Source organism: Anomaloglossus baeobatrachus, chromosome 12, assembly GCF_048569485.1.
Source record: "Anomaloglossus baeobatrachus isolate aAnoBae1 chromosome 12, aAnoBae1.hap1, whole genome shotgun sequence".
Taxonomy (NCBI): Eukaryota; Metazoa; Chordata; class Amphibia; order Anura; family Aromobatidae; genus Anomaloglossus; species Anomaloglossus baeobatrachus.
The window spans coordinates 19,152,551-19,176,395 of record NC_134364.1 but is presented as its reverse complement, the minus strand read 5'-3'; the positions used below and the strand labels follow the sequence as shown (position 1 = coordinate 19,176,395).

The 23,845-nt window shown below is 46.8% G+C and overlaps 2 protein-coding genes and 2 non-coding genes across 7 annotated transcripts in view; 2 read left to right on the top strand and 2 right to left on the bottom strand.

The window, feature by feature from the left end:
* Positions 1 to 13,415, bottom strand: part of MOK (MOK protein kinase) — a 30,494-nt gene extending 17,079 nt beyond the window's left edge. For all 4 annotated transcript variants that reach the window (XM_075331154.1, XM_075331155.1, XM_075331152.1 and 1 more), the window contains exons 1-4: positions 13,216 to 13,415; positions 9,912 to 10,026; positions 3,532 to 3,621; positions 6 to 76 (exon numbers count right to left, since the gene is read on the bottom strand). In XM_075331154.1, the coding sequence (XP_075187269.1) occupies positions 6 to 76; positions 3,532 to 3,621; positions 9,912 to 10,026; positions 13,216 to 13,222 (283 nt within the window). In that variant the 5' untranslated portion in view covers positions 13,223 to 13,415. The remainder of the gene's footprint in view (positions 1 to 5; positions 77 to 3,531; positions 3,622 to 9,911; positions 10,027 to 13,215) is intronic.
* A 200-nt stretch (positions 13,416 to 13,615) lies between these two features.
* TRNAK-CUU (transfer RNA lysine (anticodon CUU)) lies at positions 13,616 to 13,688 on the bottom strand. Its single transcript has one exon. It is a non-coding gene; the product is annotated as a tRNA-Lys (tRNA).
* A 2,151-nt stretch (positions 13,689 to 15,839) lies between these two features.
* On the top strand, positions 15,840 to 15,913 carry TRNAI-AAU (transfer RNA isoleucine (anticodon AAU)). Its single transcript has one exon. It is a non-coding gene; the product is annotated as a tRNA-Ile (tRNA).
* A 243-nt stretch (positions 15,914 to 16,156) lies between these two features.
* Positions 16,157 to 22,854, top strand: ZNF839 (zinc finger protein 839). Its single transcript, XM_075331042.1, has 8 exons — positions 16,157 to 17,153; positions 17,274 to 17,996; positions 18,191 to 18,403; positions 19,986 to 20,078; positions 20,315 to 20,458; positions 20,618 to 20,725; positions 20,806 to 20,932; positions 22,196 to 22,854. The coding sequence occupies exons 1-8, from the start codon at positions 16,278 to 16,280 to the stop codon at positions 22,777 to 22,779; spliced, it is 2,868 nt and encodes a 955-aa protein (XP_075187157.1). The 5' UTR covers positions 16,157 to 16,277; the 3' UTR covers positions 22,780 to 22,854.
* Positions 22,855 to 23,845: the final 991 nt, after the last annotated feature.

Here is a 23,845-nt window from a genome sequence, read left to right as displayed (position 1 = left end):
CTCACCTCTGATTAACTCATAGATGTTCATATCCATCAGCTCACAGATCAGGGCGAGGCAGCCGGATTTCCTGTCGCTGCAAATGTATAGAAAAAATAATAATTAGGTATAAAGATCAGCGGAGAGGTGATAAAGGGGTCAGGAGCTGAGCCCAGTCCACACACGCATCCCGAAAGCCCCGCCGCCACCACAGTACTCCCGAAAGCCCCACCGCCACCACAGTACTCCTGAAAGCCCCGCCGCCACCATAGTACTCCTGAAAGCCCCACCGCCACCATAGTACTCCTGAAAGCCCCACCGCCACCATAGTACTCCTGAAAGCCCCACCGCCACCATAGTACTCCTGAAAGCCCCACCGCCACCATAGTACTCCTGAAAGCCCCACCGCCACCATAGTACTCCTGAAAGCCCCGCCGCCACCATAGTACTCCTGAAAGCCCCACCGCCACCATAGTACTCCTGAAAGCCCCACCGCCACCATAGTACTCCTGAAAGCCCCGCCGCCACCATAGTACTCCTGAAAGCCCCACCGCCACCATAGTACTCCCGAAAGCTCCGCCGTCACCATAGTACTTCTGAAAGCCCCGCCGCCACCACAGTACTCCCGAAAGCCCCACCGCCACCATAGTACTCCTGAAAGCCTCACCACCACCATAGTACTCCTGAAAGCCCCACCGCCACCATAGTACTCCTGAAAGCCTCACCACCACCATAGTACTCCTGAAAGTCCCGCCGCCACCATAGTACTCCTGAAAGCCCAACCGCCACCATAGTACTCCTGAAAGACCCACCGCCACCATAGTACTCCTGAAAGCCCAACCGCCACCATAGTACTCCTGAAAGCCCCGCCGCCACCATAGTACTCCTGAAAGCCCCGCCGCCACCATAGTACTCCTGAAAGCCCCACCGCCACCATAGTACTCCCGAAAGCTCCGCCGTCACCATAGTACTTCTGAAAGCCCCGCCGCCACCACAGTACTCCCGAAAGCCCCACCGCCACCATAGTACTCCTGAAAGCCTCACCACCACCATAGTACTCCTGAAAGCCCCACCACCACCATAGTACTCCTGAAAGCCCCACCGCCACCATAGTACTCCTGAAAGCCTCACCACCACCATAGTACTCCTGAAAGCCCCACCACCACCATAGTACTCCTGAAAGCCCCACCGCCACCATAGTACTCCTGAAAGCCCCGCCGCCACCATAGTACTCCTGAAAGTCCCGCCGCCACCATAGTACTCCTGAAAGCCCAACCACCACCATAGTACTCCTGAAAGCCCCGCCGCCACCATAGTACTCCTGAAAGCCCCACCGCCACCATAGTACTCCTGAAAGCCCAACCGCCACATAGTACTCCTGAAAGCCCCTCCGCCACCATAGTACTCCTGAAAGCCCTGCCGCCACCACAGTACTCCCGAAAGCCCCACCGCCACCATAGTACTCCTGAAAGCCTCACCACCACCATAGTACTCCTGAAAGCCCCACCGCCACCATAGTATTCCTGAAGGCCCTGCCACCACCATAGTATTCCTGAAGGCCCTGCCGCCACCATAGTATTCCTGAAGGCCCTGCCACCACCATAGTACTCCTGAAGGCCCCGCCGCCACCACAGTACTCCTGAAGGCCCTGCCGCCACCATAGTACTTCTGAAGGCCCTGCCGCCACCATAGTACTCCTGAAGGCCCCGCCGCCACCATAGTACTCCTGAAGGCCCTGCCGCCACCATAGTACTCCTGAAGGCCCTGCCGCCACCATAGTACTCCTGAAGGCCCTGCCGCCACCATAGTACTCCTGAAGGCCCGCCGCCACCATAGTACTCCAAGGAAATCCAACCATAGTATATACTGCAAAACTGAGGAACAAATCATCCCATCAAAAGTATCTCACAAATGAATAAAAAAGTATTCACCCCCCTTTTTTGGATTAATCAATGTGTACATGAGGTCTGATCTATGAAAATCTAAAATTAACCTGTTATTATTAGACATGAGAAATGCCTTTTTTTTGCTCCACTCTCCCCAAAATATGCAATAAAAAAACCCAAAACAACTATTAAAAAGTTCTATCTGTCCCACAACTTTCTCCACATGAATAAAAAGTCAGGAGTGACGGCATTAAAGGAGCACAATGTATGGGAGTCACCGGCCCAGGACCCAGGGAGGTGGGAGTCACCGGCCCAAGACCCAGGGAGGTGGGAGTCACCTGCCCAGGACCCAGGGAGGTGGGAGTCACCGGCCCAGGACCCAGGGAGGTGGGAGTCACCGGCCCAGGACCCAGGGAGGTGGGAGTCACCTGCCCAGGACCCAGGGAGGTGGGAGTCACCGGCCCAGGACCCAGGGAGGTGGGAGTCACCGGCCCAGGACACAGGGAGGTGGGAATCAGCGGCCCAGGACACAGGGAGGTGGGAATCAGCGGCCCAGGACACAGGGAGGTGGGAATCAGCGGCCCAGGACCCAGGGAGGTGGGAATCAGCGGCCCAGGACACAGGGAGGTGGGAATCAGCGGCCCAGGACACAGGGAGGTGGGAATCAGCAGCCCAGGACACAGGGAGGTGGGAATCAGCAGCCCAGGACACAGGGAGGTGGGAATCAGCGGCCCAGGACCCAGGGAGGTGGGAATCAGCAGCCCAGGACACAGGGAGGTGGGAATCAGCAGCCCAGGACACAGGGAGGTGGGAATCAGCAGCCCAGGACCCAGGGAGGTGGGAATCAGCAGCCCAGGACACAGGGAGGTGGGAATCAGCAGCCCAGGACACAGGGAGGTGGGAATCAGCAGCCCAGGACCCAGGGAGGTGGGAATCAGCGGCCCAGGACACAGGGAGGTGGGAATCAGCAGCCCAGGACACAGGGAGGTGGGAATCAGCGGCCCAGGACACAGGGAGGTGGGAATCAGCGGCCCAGGACACAGGGAGGTGGGAATCAGCGGCCCAGGACCCAGGGAGGTGGGAATCAGCAGCCCAGGACACAGGGAGGTGGGAATCAGCAGCCCAGGACACAGGGAGGTGGGAATCAGCAGCCCAGGACCCAGGGAGGTGGGAATCAGCAGCCCAGGACACAGGGAGGTGGGAATCAGCAGCCCAGGACACAGGGAGGTGGGAATCAGCAGCCCAGGACCCAGGGAGGTGGGAATCAGCGGCCCAGGACACAGGGAGGTGGGAATCAGCGGCCCAGGACACAGGGAGGTGGGAATCAGCGGCCCAGGACCCAGAGAGGTGGGAATCAGCGGCCCAGGACACAGGGAGGTGGGAATCAGCGGCCCAGGACCCAGGGAGGGGGAAATCAGTAGCCCAGGACACAGGGAGGTGGGAATCAGCAGCCCAGGACACAGGGAGGTGGGAATCAGCCCAGGACCCAGGGAGGTAGGAATCAGCGGCCCAGGACCCAGGGAGGTGGGAATCAGCGGCCCAGGACCCAGGGAGGTGGGAATCAGCGGCCCAGGACCCAGGGAGGTGGGAATCAGCGGCCCAGGACCCAGGGAGGTGGGAATCAGCCCAGGACCCAGGGAGGTGAGTGATCTGGGGAGACACTTACTACAGCACTTCGTGCAGGGTGAGGATGTTGGGGTGCGGGCTGAGTCTTCGCAGCGCCTGGATCTCCCTCACGTTGTTGACCTGCTCGATGCTGGGGATGATCAGATTGTATCAGTATCAGATAAATCACACATGTCGTCATACATCAACCACGTACACGGCGCAAGAGGAAAAAGAAGGATACGAGGCAAAAGATGCACACAAAATATAGCAATACAAAAACAACCAAATGTAACCCCTTAACCCCTGGATACATTTTAGCATTTAGCTCCCGCCTCCTATACGTCTGTCCGGAGGTCACTGGTAGTCTCTGGCTGCTGACGCCACCCATCAGCCCCCCGCAATCATGGAGGGACGATGAGACAGAGCCTCCATCCTCGGACACCGCGGTCAAAAGCACCTGCGGCCATCTAAGAATCATATGGCCTGGATCGATGGCGTGGGGCGCCGGTACTGGGCTTTTAAAGTAGTGTACCCTTAAAGTGACCACTTTAAAGGGGTGCATTGGTGGGGCTCTAAAGGGTTAAAACAATGAAATGGGATGTCTAAGGATATCAGAATAGAGGGGGTCCAGCAAATAAGCACCCCCAGCGATCAGCTGTGTTTAGCTCTGGCAGAATGTACAGTGTGTACACGGACAAAGCGGGCCGCTCTGTACACCACGTAGTGGCCGTCCTCGGTACTGCAAATCAGCTCCTACTGGAGTGAATGGGGTCTGAGATGTAATATCCCAAAATGATCATGGGTCCTGACTAGTGATGAGCGGGCACTACGATGCTCGGGGGCTCGGCAATCAAAAGGAGCGGGTTGGACGCTCAGACGTGTACTTAGTATAATGGAAGTCAATGGGACACGAGCATGGGAAGATCTTCCGTAAAAATGCTCGAGGGCCTCATTCACTTCCATTATACTCGGTACTCGAGTCGTGCCCGCCCAACCTGCTTGTTTCGGGTACCGAACCCCCAAGCGTGGTAGTGCTCGCCCATATCTTGTTCGTATACATAGGCTCCCATTGTACTGATGGAGACTGAAAACCTGACATTCAGAGGCGAATACAGACGGATTTTACTGTGGATTTCGGATCAAAAGTTTTCAAGTTTCTGAATTTGTCCAAACTTTACAAATAAACTCAGTAATAAAGAAAGAGCAGCGGCAAGTCTTCACTCTGCACCTGTCTGCATGTCACATAATGAAGTGTCAGAAAAGTGATCAGGCCTCATACATTACATCCTCGGGCTCAGCGCCGTGGCCTCAGCGCCGTGGGCTCAGCGCCGGGTCCTCAGCGCCGTGGGCTCAGCGCCGTGGCCTCAGCGCCGGGTCCTCCGCTCCAGACTTCTCCCTTTGAGTGTAAGGATCCACGACTCTCATTTTGGTAGGACATTGTCACCAGTTGTGGTCGCTGTCAGTGACCCCCCATCCCCCTCGTGGGGTAACGACTGATCACCAGGAATGACAGAATCCAAATCCAGAATTATTTAGCTGGAATATTGAATTCTCATTCGCTTTTCTGCTGCAGCTGTGGATTTTACGTGTGCATAAAAATCCACTGGTAAAATCTGCAGCGTTTCCATCCTGACGGGAAATCTGGCGTTCCTGACCTACTGGCAGCGATGGGGTCGGGCGCGCAGGAGACGGCAGGTGGAAAAATCACTTATTGACTAGTCATTGGGCTGTGACACTGCGCCACCTGCTGGTCAAAGTACAGTATGACATCAGAGTGCACCACCTGCTGGCCAGAATGAGCTATGACATCAGAATGTGCCACCTGCTGGCCAGAGGGAAGTATGACATCACAGTGTACCACCTGCTGGCCAGAGTGAGGTATGACATCACAGTGCACCACCTGCTGGCCAGAGTGAGGTATGACATCACAGTGCACCACCTGCTGGCCAGAGTGAGGTATGACATGAGTGTGCCACTTGTTGGCCAGAGTGAGGTATGACATCAGAGTGCACCACCTGCTGGCCAGAGTGAGGTATGACATCAGAGTGCACCACTTGCTGGCCAGAGTGAGGTATGACATCACAGTGCACCACTTGCTGGCCAGAGTGAGGTATGACATCAGAGTGCACCACCTGCTGGCCAGAGTGAGGTATGACATCACAGTGCACCACTTGCTGGCCAGAGTGAGGTATGACATCAGAGTGCACCACCTGCTGGCCAGAGTGAGGTATGACATCAGAGTGCACCACTTGCTGGCCAGAGTGAAGTATGACATCACAGTGCACCACTTGCTGGCCAGAGTGAGGTATGACATCACAGTGCACCACCTGCTGGCCAGAGTGCGGTGTAACATCATAGTGCACCACCTGCTGGCCAGAGTGAGGTATGACATCACAGTGCACCACCTGCTGGCCAGAGTGAGGTATGACATCAGAGTGCACCACCTGCTGGCCAGAGTGAGGTATGACATGAGTGTGCCACTTGTTGGCCAGAGTGAGGTATGACATCAGAGTGCACCACCTGCTGGCCAGAGTGAGGTATGACATCAGAGTGCACCACCTGCTGGCCAGAGTGAGGTATGACATCAGAGTGCACCACCTGCTGGCCAGAGTGAGGTATGACATCAGAGTGCACCACTTGCTGGCCAGAGTGAGGTATGACATCAGAGTGCACCACCTGCTGGCCAGAGTGAGGTATGACATCACAGTGCACCACTTGCTGGCCAGAGTGAGGTATGACATCAGAGTGCACCACCTGCTGGCCAGAGTGAGGTATGACATCAGAGTGCACCACTTGCTGGCCAGAGTGAAGTATGACATCACAGTGCACCACTTGCTGGCCAGAGTGAGGTATGACATCACAGTGCACCACCTGCTGGCCAGAGTGCGGTGTAACATCATAGTGCACCACCTGCTGGCCAGAGTGAGGTATGACATCACAGTGCACCACCTGCTGGCCAGAGTGAAGTATGACATCACAGTGCACCACTTGCTGGCCAGAGTGAGGTATGACATCAGAGTGCACCACCTGCTGGCCAGAGTGAGGTATGACATCAGAGTGCACCACTTGCTGGCCAGAGTGAAGTATGACATCACAGTGCACCACTTGCTGGCCAGAGTGAGGTATGACATCACAGTGCACCACCTGCTGGCCAGAGTGCGGTGTAACATCATAGTGCACCACCTGCTGGCCAGAGTGAGGTATGACATCACAGTGCACCACCTGCTGGCCAGAGTGAGGTATGACATCAGAGTGTGCCACCTGCTGGCCAGAGTGAGGTATGACATGAGTGTGCCACTTGTTGGCCAGAGTGAGGTATGACATCAGAGTGCACCACCTGCTGGCCAGAGTGAGGTATGACATCACAGTGCACCACCTGCTGGCCAGAGTGAGGTATGACATCGGAGTGTGCCACCTGCTGGCCAGAGTGAGGTATGACATCACAGTGCACCACTTGCTGGCCAGAATGAGGTATGACATCACAGTGCACCACCTGCTGGCCAGAGTGAGGTATGACATGAGTGTGCCACTTGTTGGCCAGAGTGAGGTATGACATCAGAGTGCACCACCTGCTGGCCAGAGTGAGGTATGACATCAGAGTGTGCCACTTGTTGGCCAGAGTGAGGTATGACATCAGAGTGCACCACCTTCTGGCCAGAGTGAGGTATGACATCAGAGTGCACCACCTGCTGGCCAGAGTGAGGTATGACATCACAGTGCACCACCTGCTGGCCAGAGTGAGGTATGACATCACAGTGCACCACTTGCTGGCCAGAGTGAGGTATGACATCAGAGTGCACCACCTGCTGGCCAGAGTGCGGTGTAACATCATAGTGCACCACCTGCTGGCCAGAGTGAGGTATGACATCACAGTGCACCACCTGCTGGCCAGAGTGAGGTATGACATCACAGTGCACCACTTGCTGGCCAGAGTGAGGTATGACATCAGAGTGTGCCACCTGCTGGCCAGAGTGCGGTGTAACATCACAGTGCACCACCTGCTGGCCAGAGTGAGGTATGACATCACAGTGCACCACCTGCTGGCCAGAGTGAGGTATGACATGAGTGTGACACTTGTTGGCCAGAGTGAGGTATGACATCAGAGTGCACCACCTGCTGGCCACAGTGAGGTATGACATCACAGTGCACCACCTGCTGGCCAGAGTGAGGTATGACATCAGAGTGTGCCACCTGCTGGCCAGAGTGAGGTATGACATCAGAGTGTGCCACCTGCTGGCCAGAGTGAGGTATGACATCACAGTGCACCACTTGCTGGCCAGAATGAGGTATGACATCACAGTGCACCACCTGCTGGCCAGAGTGAGGTATGACATCACAGTGCACCACTTGCTGGCCAGAGTGAGGTATGACATCAGAGTGCACCACCTGCTGGCCAGAGTGAGGTATGACATCAGAGTGCACCACCTGCTGGCCAGAGTGAGGTATGACATCACAGTGCACCACCTTCTGGCCAGAGTGAGGTATGACATCAGAGTGCACCACCTGCTGGCCAGAGTGAGGTATGACATCACAGTGCACCACCTTCTGGCCAGAGTGAGGTATGACATCAGAGTGCACCACCTGCTGGCCAGAGTGAGGTATGACATCACAGTGCACCACCTGCTGGCCAGAGTGAGGTATGACATCAGAGTGCACCACCTGCTGGCCAGAGTGAGGTATGACATCAGAGTGCACCACCTGCTGGCCAGAGTGAGGTATGACATCAGAGTGGGCCACCTGCTGGCCAGAGTGAGGTATGACAACAGAGTGCACCACCTGCTGGCCAGAGTGAGGTATGACATCACAGTGCACCACCTGCTGGCCAGAGTGAGGTATGACATCAGAGTGCACCACCTGCTGGCCAGAGTGAGGTATGACATCAGAGTGCACCACCTTCTGGCCAGAGTGAGGTATGACATCACAGTGCACCACCTGCTGGCCAGAGTGAGGTATGACATCACAGTGCACCACCTGCTGGCCAGAGTGAGGTATGACATCACAGTGCACCACCTGCTGGACAGAGTGAGGTATGACATCACAGTGCACCACCTGCTGGCCAGAGTGAGGTATGACATCAGAGTGCACAACCTGCTTGCCAGAGTGCGGTATGACATGAGTGTGCCACTTGTTGGCCAGAGTGAGGTATGACATTACAGTGCACCACCTGCTGGCCACAGTGCAGTATGACATGAGTGTGCCACTTGTTGGCCAGAGTGAGGTATGATATCAGAGTGCACCACCTGCTTGCCAGAGTGCGGTATGACATGAGTGTGCCACTTGTTGGCCAGAGTGAGGTATGACATTACAGTGCACCACCTGCTGGCCAGAGTGCGGTATGACAACAGAGTGGGCCACTGGGAGATCTGTGATAGATGAGCGCACCTTTACACCCATACTCGGGCCAAGACTTTCATCCACATTAAGGACATAGAGTGAAGCCGTCCCTTCATTACATTCAGGAACGAGGAGGATTAGGATGAACAGATGATGAACACAATGCATATATTACATGACACATTCAGCTCTGCTATATCTGTTTGCTTGCACTGCTATTCCTACCAAGCTCTGTATGGATATAATACAATGGTGGCCAAACTATCCCAGGGGGCACCTATAAATAATGCCTACAATGGCTGAGGTTCTGCAGCTCGGATCCCGTTAACTTCACTAGGAGCTGAGCTGCGGTGTCCATCCGGCCTCCAGTCTGCACACAGCTGCCGATGAGTGTGCTGGGGTCGGACTCCTACTGATCTGATACCGATGACCTGCCCTAAGCTGAGGCGATCAATACTGATGTCCTGAAGAACCCAAAAGAGAGAGCCCCTGTAACCTTTTTTTTCATATATCATTAGTGCACATGAAAATAAGACACTTTGTATCAGGTAAATCTGCAGATCGCTCATTCTCTATACTCTCAGGTAAATTCTGTCTTCAGTGAAGACTTTCCATTACTGAAATAGGAGATGGCAGTTGGTGCTTATAAAGTTCTATGGAGAGTTGTAACTGTCATTGCAGCAGAATGGCTGCATCTATGGTAGCTCCTCCATTGAACTTTATAAGCACCAACTGTTATCTCCTCTCTCCATAATTGAGAATGAAAAATCCATTTAGAAGGAAAAAGAAGCAGATTTCTCTGATTGGATATAATACAAAGCTGCTTTTTTAATCTGTGCTATTGATTTTTTATTTAACAATGTAAATATCAGCTTCTATTGAAATGCTCTGAAGTGGTTGATCCGGCAGATAACTCTGTAAATGTGCTCATACCCCACCCTGTGTGCGTGCAGGGATGTCCATGCACCAAAGTACAGGAAGCAAGATGGCGGCACCCCCGGGTGATCGGCGTCCTGGGCTGCCTCCTCGGCTCTGCTGGCGACATCCCACTACTTCTCAGAAGTGCCGGGGCGGTCGTGTGGGCTAATCTGCTGCCAAACGTACCTTTTGTATAGCTGCTTCATCTTCTTGCACGCGTAGTAATGGCCATCTTTTAAGCTCTGCGTCTTTACTACTTCAGAAAACGTCCCTTCCCCGATTTTCTGAATCGTTTTATATCCTGAATTAAAAGAAAGTAAATAAATAAATAAAAATTCTACTGGTTTTATTCTTATTGGAGAGCAGTGCATTGTGGGAACATGGAGGACAGATACACACAATGCCAAACCTGTGTGTATCTACCTATCATGTGACTGATAGCAAGGAGGCGACCAGCCGAATTTTGAAAGGGCGAGGGCCTCACGCTCATCACACACTTATATCATAATTTAAGTATAGAATCCATATGGATAAATTTTGATTATTCTATTGGTATTAAATGACGTTTCTGTCCTCAAAGGGCCTTCATTAAGTCAAAATAAATAAAGATAAATAAGAAAAAAAATAAAAATAAATAAATAAAACTAAATAAAAAAGGAAGAAAAAAAATTATATATATATATATATATATATATATATTTATTTTTCTCTCTCTCTATCTATCTATATATATATATATATATATATATATATATATATATATATACACATATATATATATCTATATATCTATATATATATATGTATATATATATATATATATATATCTGTCTAATTAAGATGGGAACACCCCTTTAAATCAAGCAAGTCCTGGTCCTAGTTATAAATTAAAGGGGTTGTCTGGTCACTCACAAATTTAGAGAAAACAAAATCCAGCATGCTGGAAAATAATCACATTTTATGCTTACAATTGGTTCTTCTGCCCCCTGGGTTCTCTGCCGTACATATAAATGCTGCATCCAATCACTGGCAACATGTCATGGTTATAGGTCACGATTGGCTGCAGCGGTCACATGTCCAACTGGACCAAGCAGGAAGGACGAAGAGCATCAGGAGACAGGAAAGGCGTCAGAACAAGTATTGCTTAATTTATTATCTTATAGCTGGACGTCCCTTTAATGGGGACAGAGTATCAGACATCCTAGACTATCATACTGGTAAATTTAAAGGGGTTGTCTGGGACTTTAACACTGATGACCTCTCCGCAGGATAAGTCATAAATGTCTGATCGGTGAGGATGCGACATCTGGCACCTCCGACAATCAAAAGTCATCCGCATAAAAGTGACAAACAAAATATAATATAAAATATTATATAAAATATATATATAAAATATATATTATAAAATATAATAAAACATAATGTTTGATTGGACTCAGAATTCATCAGACTTGTTTGTCATTTTGAAGACTTTTTTACGTATGGAACATTTTACTTTATGCTCATAGAAAAAAAAAGCCTAATAGTAACACACCAGAAAGACAACAAAATATATAATATAAAAATTAAATATTTCCATTAAAAAAAGGGAAAAAAATTGATCTTCCTTCACACACTTTTTTTCTGCACCTTTTTTTTTTTTAATAATTTTGTTTTTTCTTGGTTTAATATTTCCGACAATTTTTTTTCCTAAATTCAGACTTTTTTTCCTGCATGTATTTTTGTACAAGTATGAAAAAAATATATATATTCTTATTTTTTTTCCATGGCTTATTACTTATGCTAATTTATTTTTTCTAAATTGAGACACGCTCTTATAATATAGTATAACGCTCCTGTAATATAATATAACGCTTTTGTAATATAACACTCCTGTAATATAATATAACGCTCCTGTACTATAATATAACACTCCTGAAATACAATATAGCGCTCCTGTAATATAATATAATATAATATAACACTCCTGTAATATAATATAACGCTCCTGTAATATAATATAATTTAATATAACACTCCTGTAATATAATATAACGCTCCTGTACTATAATATAATATAATATAACGCTCCTGTAATATAATATAATACAACACTCCTGTAATATAATATAACGCTCCTGTACTATAATATAACACTCCTGTAATACAATATAGCGCTCCTGTAATATAATATAACGCTCCTGTAATATAATATAACACTCCTGTAATACAATATAACACTCCTGTAATACAATATAACACTCCTGTAATATAATATAACGCTCCTGTAATATAATATAACACTCCTGTAATACAATATAACACTCCTGTAATATAATATAACGCTCCTGTAATATAATATAACACTCCTGTAATACAATATAGCGCTCCTGTAATATAATATAACGCTCCTGTAATATAATATAACACTCCTGTAATACAATATAGCGCTCCTGTAATATAATATAACGCTCCTGTAATATAATATAACACTCCTGTAATACAATATAACACTCCTGTAATACAATATAGCACTCCTGTAATATAATATAATATAACGCTCCTGTAATATAATATAACACTCCTGTAATACAATATAGCGCTCCTGTAATACAATATAGCGCTCCTGTAATATAATATAACGCTCCTGTACTATAATATAACACTCCTGTAATACAATATAGCACTCCTGTAATATAATATAATATAACGCTCCTGTAATATAATATAACACTCCTGTAATACAATATAGCGCTCCTGTAATATAATATAATATAATATAACGCTCCTGTAATATAATATAACGCTCCTGTACTATAATATAACACTCCTGTAATATAATATAGCGCTCCTGTACTATAATATAACAGTCCTGTAATACAATATAGCGCTCCTGTAATATAATATAATATAACGCTCCTGTACTATAATATAACACTCCTGTAATACAATATAGCGCTCCTGTAATATAATATAATATAATATATCACTCCTGTAATATAATATAGCGCTCCTGTAAAATAATATAATACTCCTGTAATATAATATAATTTAATATATTAGGCTCCTGTAATATTATTGCACTCCTGTAATATAATATAACGCTCCTGTGATATAATATAATGCTCCTGTAATACAATATAATATAGCGCTCCTGTAATATAAAATAATATAACACTCCTGTAATATAATATAATAATGCTCCTGTAATATAATATAATTTAATATAATAGCGCTCCTGTAATATAATATAATTTTACACTCTTGTGATATAATATAATGCTCCTGTGATATAATATAATATAACACTTTTGTGAGATAATATAATATAATGTTTTTGTAATATAATATAATATAACGCTCCTGTAATAAAATATAACACTCTTGTGCTCAATATAATATAATATAACACTCCCATGATATAACACTCTTGTGATATGATATGATATAATATAACGCTCCTGTAATATAATATAATATAATATAAGCCTCCTCCGTTTGCTGCACGTACTGTTCATGGCGCGGCCGTCACACGGAGGAGTCCGCCGCCCTGGGCTCTGGCATGTCTCCCCGTCCCTCACACTCGGGGCACGGACTCCGGGAGAGCAGAGTCAGGGCGCCATGTTTTGTACTCCCGTCTCCTAGGCAACCGCACCTGCTCCGCTCTCTGACACCACGGCCTCAGCCGCCTCCTGTCACCAGGGCTCCAGGGGAACGTCACACGTAATGCCCTATACGTCATCACGTCAAAGCCCCGCCCACACCAGAACGCTATTACTAGTACAGAGAGAGTAAAATAAAATTAAGTAAAATATAAAGGAAATTCTTCGCAGATAATTAACAGATTTATCAAATAGAGGGAAAATATATAGAAAACTAAATACATTTTAGAACAAAAAAAAAAATCACTGCGCCCAACGTGGGGCTCGAACCCACGACCCTGAGATTAAGAGTCTCATGCTCTACCGACTGAGCTAGCCGGGCAGTTACAGCACAGGCTGGAAAATATATATATGAAGGAGAAAACGCAGGCATCACCTAAAGTGAACTGACACTGAAGTTTTCTTGTTTCCAGCTTTTTTCTTACTAGTTTCATTGTTAGCTGACATTTTCCGAGCCCCGTGGCGTTCCCATTTTTCAGGATCTGGGGCGCAGTGATGGCTTATTTTTTGTGTCTTGAGCTGACGTTTTTAATTATACCATTTTTTGGTCACGTGATGCTTTGATCGCCTGTTATTGCATTTCACAAAATTGTTTATTTTTCATGGCGTCGGTTTTTCATTGTACCCGGGGCAGCACACGTCGCTCCGTGTGACACCCCGGGAACGAAGAACACAGCTTACCTGTGTCCCGTGGCACCCGCCGGCAATGCGGAAGGAAGGAATTGGGCGGGATGTTACGTCCCGCTCATCTCCGCCCCTCCACTTCTATTGGCCGGCCACTGTGTGACGTCGCTGTGACGCTAAACGTCCCTCCCCCTTCATGAAGAGGATGTTCGCCGCCCACAGCGACGTCGCTCAGCAGGTAAGTGCGTGTGACGGGGGTTTAACGACTTTGTGCTACACGGGCAACTAATTGCCCGAGACACAAAAGCGACGGGGGCGGGTACGATCGCTCGTGCGATTGCACGATAAATCGTATCGTGTGATGCCCGCATTAGGAGAATTGAATCTCCAATCGCCCAATCACTTGTGTTATACATAGCAGTGCATGTGCACCGATGTGTATAGGAAAAATCACAATTTCCTGTGAGTACTGGCCATGTGCTATATCTTCGATCCACCGCCCCTGGTAACCCCTTAGATCGCACTGTGAAACTCTAACAGCGCGATCTAACGCACTCCAGCGGGGATGGGGCTGTACCCCGCCACCATCTGCGGACCCGTGATGTGCTCGCAGGGCAGCAATGGCTTTTCATGCCAGTGTGGTGGTCAGATGATGACCCCTGACCATCGCTTTCCTGTGAATGCCAGGAGAGCGCTGCCATCACAGCAGAGCAGCATTTCTGCTGATCAGAGTGGTTCTGAGGCTGAAGCATGGCTCTGATCAGGAGAAGCGATCAAACTGTGCAGTCATAAAGTCTCCTAGGGGGACGATTAAATTAAATTAAAAAAAGTTTTTTAAAAATTGAAAATAAAACAGTTATAAAAAAATTAAAAATATAAACACATTTGGTATTGTGAAAAAAAACAACAAAAAATTAAAAGTTCCCTTTTTGCCTCACGGAAAATAAAATAATAATAATAAAACAATAATAATAATAATAATAATAATAATAATAATAATAATAATAATTTGTGTTTATAAAAAAACATATTTGGTATTTCCTTGCTCAGAAATGCCCGATCTTTGAAAATATAACGTTAATTAATCTGCTCGGTACACGGTATGGAGAGAAAAAAATTCCAAACGCCAAAATTACGTTTTTTTGGTTGCCGCAATATTGAATTAACCTACAATAACAGGCGATCAAAACGTCACATGTCCCCAAAAATGGTCGTCAGCTCCGCAAAAATAAGCTGTCGCTGAGCCCCCTATCCCGAAAAATGAGAATCCTACGGGTTTCAGAAAATGGCGACAAAAGCGCAATGTATTATTATTATTATTATTATTATTAACAAAATTCCAATTTTTTTTTTCACCACTTAGATATAAGTAAACCTATATATGTTTGGTGTCTACGAATTTGTACCGACCTGAGGCATCACCCCGCTACATCAGTTTTACCATATAGAGAACACGGTGAATAAAAAAAACAAACAAAAAAAACATTGTGGAATTGCATTTTTTTTTTTTTTGCAATTTCAGCGCATTTGGATTTTTTTTTCCTGTTTTCCAGTACAATATATGGTAAAATGAATGGTGTTCAAAAATACAACTCGTCTCGCAAAAAAATAAGCCCTTATATGGCTATGTTGCTGGAAAAATAAAATAGTTCTGGCTCTTGGAAGAAGAAAAATTAAAAGCTGAAAATTCCCCGGGAATGAAAGGGTTAATATGTAAATAAGCTGGTATGATCTTTGGGTTGCACATAGATCTCACAGAATGTTAAAGCATATATGCTTCTCTGTAGTGGCAGTGCACTTTCTGCGCTTATACTGATTTGAGTCCTATATTCACAGTGCCTCAACGTCTGGCCGGTTAGCTCAGTTGGTTAGAGCGTGGTGCTAATAACGCCAAGGTCGCGGGTTCGATCCCCGTACGGGCCAGTTCTTTTCATAATTTTTTCTTTAAATTTTATTATTTTTTTTTTATATATATATATTTTATTATCTCACTAATCAATGTTTGTGATTTATCGTTTCCAGCATTTCTTATAATTTTATAGCAAACTGAAGATGCCACTCATCGTAACCTTGTAATGGAAAAAAAAACGCGCTATGAAGTTTGCCTCCCATCGGCTTCCGTAAGGCACTTCCTATTTTTGACCTTCTGTAATAGGAAGGAAAAGAAAAAATAAAACGAAAACCCTGTGACTGCTTCCTGCACATTTGGAGCTGCGTCCGGGACACGGGCATTGCTTGAAAAACGCTCGGTTGAATTTTACATAACGGCGACAAAAACTCCAACAAAATGGCGACGCAGGGTTGCCCCGGAAACATGGCGGAGGTGGTGAACGCAGCGGTGCAGGAGTACGTGCACGTGATGGTTAGGGAGGACGGGGCCCCCGGACAGGTGGTGGTCGTGCAGGAGGGCGGTGGAGGGGACGTGCTGAGCCCCGAAATCCTGCAAAGCATCTCCCATAGTGACACCATCTACTACGTGCAGCCAGACGGCAGCCTGGTGCCCGGGGGGAGGCTGCTAAATGGAGGCCGTGTGCTGGAGGCTGCCCACCCTGAGGTCAGGCTGGAGGCTGCAGTCGTGGAGACCGCCATAATGGAGTCCATGCACCCTGAGGTCAGGCTGGAGGCTGGAGGTCATGTTATGGAGGCTGCAGTTTTACAGACCGCTATCATGGAGGCTGCTCACCCTGACGTCAGGTTAGAGGCCGGAGGCCATGTAATGGAGACCGCAGTCATGCAGACCGGTATGATGGAGGCTGCCCACCCTGAGGTCAGGCTAGAGGCTGGAGGTTGTGTCATGGAGGCCACAGTCATGCAGACCCCTATAATGGAGGCTGCGCACCCTGAGGTCAGAATGGAGGCCGGAGGTCGTGTCATGGAGGCCGCAGTCGTGCAAACCGCCATCATGGAGGCCACACACCCTGGAATGATTCTGGTGGGAGCCCCCGGGTTGGTAAATGGCGACCAAACAGAGGAGGAGGAGGATTCGGCCATGGAAAGTGCATTAAACCTCACAATGGAGGCTACAGACAGACGTCGGGAGGCCACCACAACGCCCGCGGGGACCCAAAACATGGCGGCACAACGGATGGTGGTCCCTCAGCTGCAGACCGTAGCCCACCCTGTGGCCCTACGTGAGGTGGCTCCCAGCATCCCGGGCAGTAAGGTAATAAATTCGGTCAAACCCACACTGCTATTACTATTGTTTTGCAAAGTTTGTGCAAATTTATTAATTTTTGTTAAATACGAGAGTTTCTGAGAAGAGTAATCTTTGTTTTTCTTCCAGCTGAATCCCATCCACGTTCAGATCCCCGGCCTCCAGAGCAAGCAGAGCGCAGATCCGGTGGTGCTAAACCTGAGCGGCGTCCATGTGAAATTCGCTGGGGCCGCTCTCCCGGGCTCGCAGGTCGTGCACATCAAGTCTCTGAGCGACTCGGGACAGCCGCTGATGGTGAACACGTCCACGCTGGAGTCTCCCATCCAAATCCTGGTCCGCTCGGCTCCGCTCTCCGCTGCAAAACCGCGGACCCCCGACCTTAACAGGAACTCCGGGGAACTCGCGGTCGTCCACGCGCAGAACGGCGCTCGAACGTTGGCCGACCACGCGCAAAACAAAGGACATAAACGCAAAAAGACCATAAAGATAAAGACTCGCTCCGGCCGTATATCTCGGCCCCCCAAACACAAGGCCAAGGACTACAAGTTTCTTAAAGTGGGTGACCTGATTCAAGACAACGCCTCTGATTCGGAAGACTACTCAGAGCTGAGCACGGACGAGGAGGAAAAGCCCGCGAAGGAGAAGGCTCCATGCGACCTGCCGCCGATCACGGTGAAAAACGCACTGTTCCAGTGTCAGACGTGTGAAAAATCCTATATGGGTAAAGGGGGGCTGTCCCGCCACTACAGGCTGTACCCCAGCCACGGGCAGATGGAGCCGCCGTATGAGTCCGATGTCAAGAAAAACGGAAAAGCTGGTGCTGGGGGGAACTCACTGCCTGGGGAACCAAAGGTGAGATGGTGCTGTGTGTACAGAATGTCAGTCAGCAGGGGGCGCTGCCGCACGTCGGGGGGGGGGGGGCGCTGCCGCACGTCGGGGGGGGGGGGGGGGGGGGCGCTGCCGCACGTCGGGGGGGGGGCGCTGCCGCACGTCAGGGGGCGCACCATAGTGTATCACTGTCTTATACAATGTGATTTGTGTTTCAGAAACCTATCGCGAGACCCGGGAAGAGGCTGTTAGTGGATCCCCTGAACCCCGCTCATTCCAATCTTCCAACTTTAGATATCGATGGTCTTGAATTTGCTTCAGTATCAACTTCAAGTCAGAGACGGCGGCAGATAACGGGCAGGAGATATGGACGCCCCCGGAAAACAGTGGCCATTGCATCCTCAGAGCAGAACGCACTGGCAGCAAAACAAGTGAGTACAGTGTGGTCATGAGGAAGGCGATAGCCAAGCTCCTTACAGGTTACTGCAGCGTTATCACTGTACCTGCATCACTGGCCCTGAGTTACCAAAAAGATAAGGCTCCGCTTCACCATAAATAATAGGTGCTCAGAAAAAATTAGACAATATAATAGAGGAAATTTCTGGCACACAGAGTGGTGAAAAATGATTTTTTAATTTTACAGTGATTTCTGCAAAACGTCACACCAAAAAGGCATTAGGAGTTTTTGGTGTGACTTTTTGCAGAAATCACTGTAAAATTAAAAAATCATTTTTCACCACTCTTAGTGACCGCACTCACTATTCTGCTTCTGCAGTCACTATGTACATACATTACATTACTGATCCTGAGTTACCTCCTGTATTATACTCCAGAGCTGCACTCACTATTCTGCTGGTGCAGTCACTATGTACATACATTACTGATCCTGAGTTACTTCCTGTATTATACTCCAGAGCAGCACTCACTATTCTGCTGGTGCAGTCACTATGTACATACATTACTGATCCTGAGTTACTTCCTGTATTATACTCCAGAGCTGCACTCACTATTCTGCTGGTGCAGTCACTATGTACATACATTACATTATTGATCCTGAGTTACCTCCTGTATTATACTCCAGAGCTGCACTCACTATTCTGCTGGTGCAGTCACTGTGTTCATACATTACATTACTGATCCTGAGTTACCTCCTGTATTATACTCCAGAGCTGCACTCACTATTCTGCTGGTGCAGTCACTGTGTACATACATTACATTACTGATCCTGAGTTACCTCCTGTATTATACTCCAGAGCTGCACTCACTATTCTGCTGGTGCAGTCACTATGTACATACATTACATTACTGATCCTGAGTTACCTCCTGTATTATACTCCAGAGCTGCACTCACTATTCTGCTGGTGCAGTCACTATGTACATACATTACATTATTGATCCTGAGTTACCTCCTGTATTATACTCCAGAGCTGCACTCACTATTCTGCTGGTGCAGTCACTGTGTTCATACATTACATTACTGATCCTGAGTTACCTCCTGTATTATACTCCAGAGCTGCACTCACTATTCTGCTGGTGCAGTCACTGTGTACATACATTACATTACTGATCCTGAGTTACCTCCTGTATTATACTCCAGAGCTGCACTCACTATTCTGCTGGTGCAGTCACTATGTACATACATTACATTACTGATCCTGAGTTACCTCCTGTATTATACTCCTGAGCTGCACTCACTATTCTGCTTCTGCAGTCACTATGTACATACATTACATTACTGATCCTGAGTTACCTCCTGTATTATACTCCAGAGCTGCACTCACTATTCTGCTGGTGCAGTCACTATGTACATACATTACATTATTGATCCTGAGTTACCTCCTGTATTATACTCCAGAGCTGCGCTCACTATTCTGCTGGTGCAGTCACTGTGTACATACATTACATTACTGATCCTGAGTTACCTCCTGTATTATACTCCAGAGCTGCACTCACTATTCTGCTGGTGCAGTCACTGTGTGCAGTCATTACCCTTTGTTGTCCTCTCCTCTGCAGCTCCTCCAGCAGTGTGATGATGCAGATATCAGGGAGCACGTTGTGCCGAGTCTCTCGGAGCGGCTCTCGGTCGGTGACTTCTCTCTTGTGAAGGTCGGTGCACTTTTCTTCTTCTTTTTTACTCTTATTATGTTGTAGATTTTTTGTGTGATGCTGGAGACCACATATGAGTAGAGAATTTTACATAAAGCCCCACCTGGTTAATTAAACCTCCTTTTTTTTTTTTTTTTTTTTTTTTTTTTTTTTTGTTCTCTAGACTCTTTCCTCTTATCTTCTATCACTGTGCTTGTACTTTCTTCATTTTTGTGCCTTTTCATGTTTTTTTCCAGGTCAAACGGCAACATCCAGAGGAGCCTCTGTTCCCGCACCTGTACAAGGAACTGGAGAAGTTGCACTGCATGGTCCGGCAGCTGGCTGCAGAGTATTTCAGCAATGCCGGGGCGGGGAAGACCCTGGAAGTGACTGATAGTAAGGTGAGTTCAGGGCTGCTCCCCTCTCTTCAGAGGCGATGGGCCCGGCAGGAGGGATTTATGACACGTCCTGTAGATTCGCCGCAAGGGTAATAGGTGGGAGCTCTAAATTTTACTGTATGTGCAAAGGGATCACTCGCTTCTGCCTTCTATGTCCACTAGGTGGCAGCATCATTGGACATTTCTGCAGAACAAATTGTAGAAATTTCTCCTCTCCCAGAAGAAATATCAGATGAACGGATAATAGTATTCGAGGATGAGACTAACGAGGTAAGAGACCCCCACCCCAAATACTGACCTGGTTATCAATATCTGTCACCGATCAGTAATATTCAGGTGCTTTGTGGTAGTGTTCAATAGAAGAGATGATGCCGCCATCCAAAAGATCAAAAGTGGACGAACCCGAAAGTGAAAACGCGACGACCGCAGAAATGACCACGGAGGCCACTGTATATATCCAAGAAGAACAGACGCCGGGTAAGAAAGTCATTATATTGTACATAGGAGGCAGTATTATAGCAGTTATATTCTTGTACATCGGGGCAGTATTATAGTAGTTATATTCTTGTACATAGGGGCAGTATTATAGTAGTTATATTTTTGTACATAGGGGGCAGTATTATAGTAGTTATATTCTTGTACATAGATAGGGGCAGTATTATAGTAGTTATATTCTTGTACATAGGGGCAGTATTATAGTAGTTATATTCTTGTACATAGGAGGCAGTATTATAGTAGTTATATTCTTGTACATAGGGGGAGTATTATAGTAGTTATATTCTTGTACATAGGAGCAGTATTATAGTAGTTTTATTCTTGTACATAGGGGGCAGTATTATAGTAGTTATATTCTTGTACATAGGGGCAGTATTATAGTAGCTATATTCTTGTACATAGGGGGCAGTATTATAGTAGGTATATTCTTGTACATAGGGGCAGTATTATAGTAGTTATATTCTTGTACATAGGGGGAGTATTATAGTAGTTATATTCTTGTACATAGGGGGAGTATTATAGTAGTTATATTCTTGTACATAGGGGGAGTATTATAGTAGTTATATTCTTGTACATAGGGGGAGTATTATAGTAGTTATATTCTTGTACATAGGAGCAGTATTATAGTAGTTATATTCTTGTACATAGGGGCAGTATTATAGTAGCTATATTCTTGTACATAGGGGTAGTATTATAGTAGTTATATTCTTGTACATAGGGGTAGTATTATAGTAGTTATATTCTTGTACATAGGAGCAGTATTATACTAGTTATATTCTTGTACATAGGGGCAGTATTATAGTAGTTATATTCTTGTACATAGGAGCAGTATTATAGTAGTTATATTCTTGTACATAGGGGCAGTATTATAGTAGCTATATTCTTGTACATAGGGGCAGTATTATAGTAGTTATATTCTTGTACATAGAGGGTAGTATTATAGTAGTTATATTCTTGTACATAGGTGCAGTATTATACTAGTTATATTCTTTTACGTAGGGGCAGTATTATAGTAGTTATATTCTTGTACATAGGGGCAGTATTATAGTAGTTATATTCTTGTACATGGGGGCAGTATTATAGTAGTTATATTCTTGTACATAGGAGCAGTATTATACTAGTTATATTCTTGTACGTAGGGGCAGTATTATAGTAGTTGTATTCTTGTACGTAGGGGCAGTATTATAGTAATATTTTGTATGATTTCTGTACACTTTACATTTCTACCGTTTCCATGTTGTGCAGATGTCGTGACTGATGAGGTGATTTGTGGAACTGATGCGAGTTCTGATGTTACAATTAATTGTACCGTACAAGTGTGTGACATTTCACACCCGATCGTGGAGGATGGCGGTAGAGACTTATCCATGATTACGGATCCGGCGTCTGTTCCGTGTGACATAGAGGAGGAGGTGATGGCGGCTCCTCTGCTCGGTGGAGAATCTGGTTCCTCTGTACCGGTCTCTACTGAACGTTCAGTGGAAGCTCCAGATAATGACTTTCGGAGTCACGTGCCGCAGGAGGAGATGAAGCCGGATGAGGCTCCGCTGCCGTGTCCTCCGGCCGACTTCACGCTCCCGTCTGATGCTCTTCCACCATCCACTGCTGAGAAGATCTGCAGCGACGGCTTCCAGTGTGTAGAGGCCTTCATCCCCCCAGACACCGATGCCGGAGACCCCTGCACACAAGCGTTTGGCTTCCACCATGGACAGGACTTGGTGTTTATTCAGGACTCGGAAGCGGCGGCGGTGGGCGAGGCGGGCGTTATATACGAGCCCCCGGCTTGCCCGCAGCGGGACACGGTGGCCGCTCTTATGGAGATGAAGTAAATCTGCTTTTCTGATTTCTGCGTGTGGATTTTTTGTAATAAATGTAGGATCGTTCCTATGTATATTCTTCTACAATCGAATCCGGATCTGATTTGTGTTTCTACGAGTTTTTGTTTTTCACCAAGGAGCAGTTTTCTGAACAGAAAGTTCTTGTTTTTGCACAATGTCCTATGGGCGCATCAATCATCAGCTATTTTTTAATTGTTTACTGTTTCAGAGGTGTCGGCAAATCTTAAAATTCAGACAGATCTAATATTTCGCACAGCAGCGAGATTGCTACAATTCAATCCAATCAGAATTGTATGATGTGAGCAGCACGGATGTTTTCCTTAAAGGGGTGGTTCACCTTCGGCCACTTTTTTTCTTCGTGGATCCTCCAACAGTGTGTATCTGCGTTGGCGGCAGGTAAGTATCCGGCGTGTGTCATTTTGGATCCTTTTTGCAGTAAGTTGCTGTTCGGGATCTCTGGCGCTCCTGTGTGTGGGAGAGCCACTATCTAAGTGTATGGGGGGACAAACTTTCCAAATAACAAGCTCGCTGATGGATTCTCTGCTCAATCTGTAACCAACAATTCACCCAGGCGTCCGTAGGAGGCAAAATCTGCAAAACTTCCAATGAGACCGAATTTCAAGTATGAATTGAAATAGATGTCATTAAGGCGATGTGCACACGCTGCAGATTTGGTGCGAATTATGACCCAAATTTTCAAATTCTGCACCAAAATCTACACGTCTGTCCTGAAGCCAGGAAAGTCAATGAGAATTCTTAAGTGCTGTGCGCACGTTGCTTTTTTTTTCTTTCTTCTCGCAGATTTTGGTGCAGAAAATATCTGCAGCACGTCAAATGGAACGAGCTGTACTTTTGAATAAAACCATTAGTTTTACCATATAGTGTACTGGAAAATGGCAAAATTCCAAGTAGGTTGAAATTGCAAATAAAGTGCGATTGCACGATAGTTTTTGCAATCTTTAATTTACCACGTTCACTATATGGTAAAACTGATGTGTGGGTGTGATGCCTCAGGTCGGTACAAATTCGAAGATACCAAACATATAGGTTTACTGTT

Coding starts and splice junctions, on each gene's coding strand:
- ZNF839 (XM_075331042.1), top strand. CDS start 16,278: ATGGCGACGCAGGGTTGCCCCGGAAACATGGCGGAGGTGGTGAACGCA. Junction 17,997..18,190: donor CACTGCCTGGGGAACCAAAG/GTGAGATGGTGC, acceptor TTTGTGTTTCAG/AAACCTATCGCGAGACCCGG. Junction 20,726..20,805: donor TCGAGGATGAGACTAACGAG/GTAAGAGACCCC, acceptor GCTTTGTGGTAG/TGTTCAATAGAAGAGATGAT.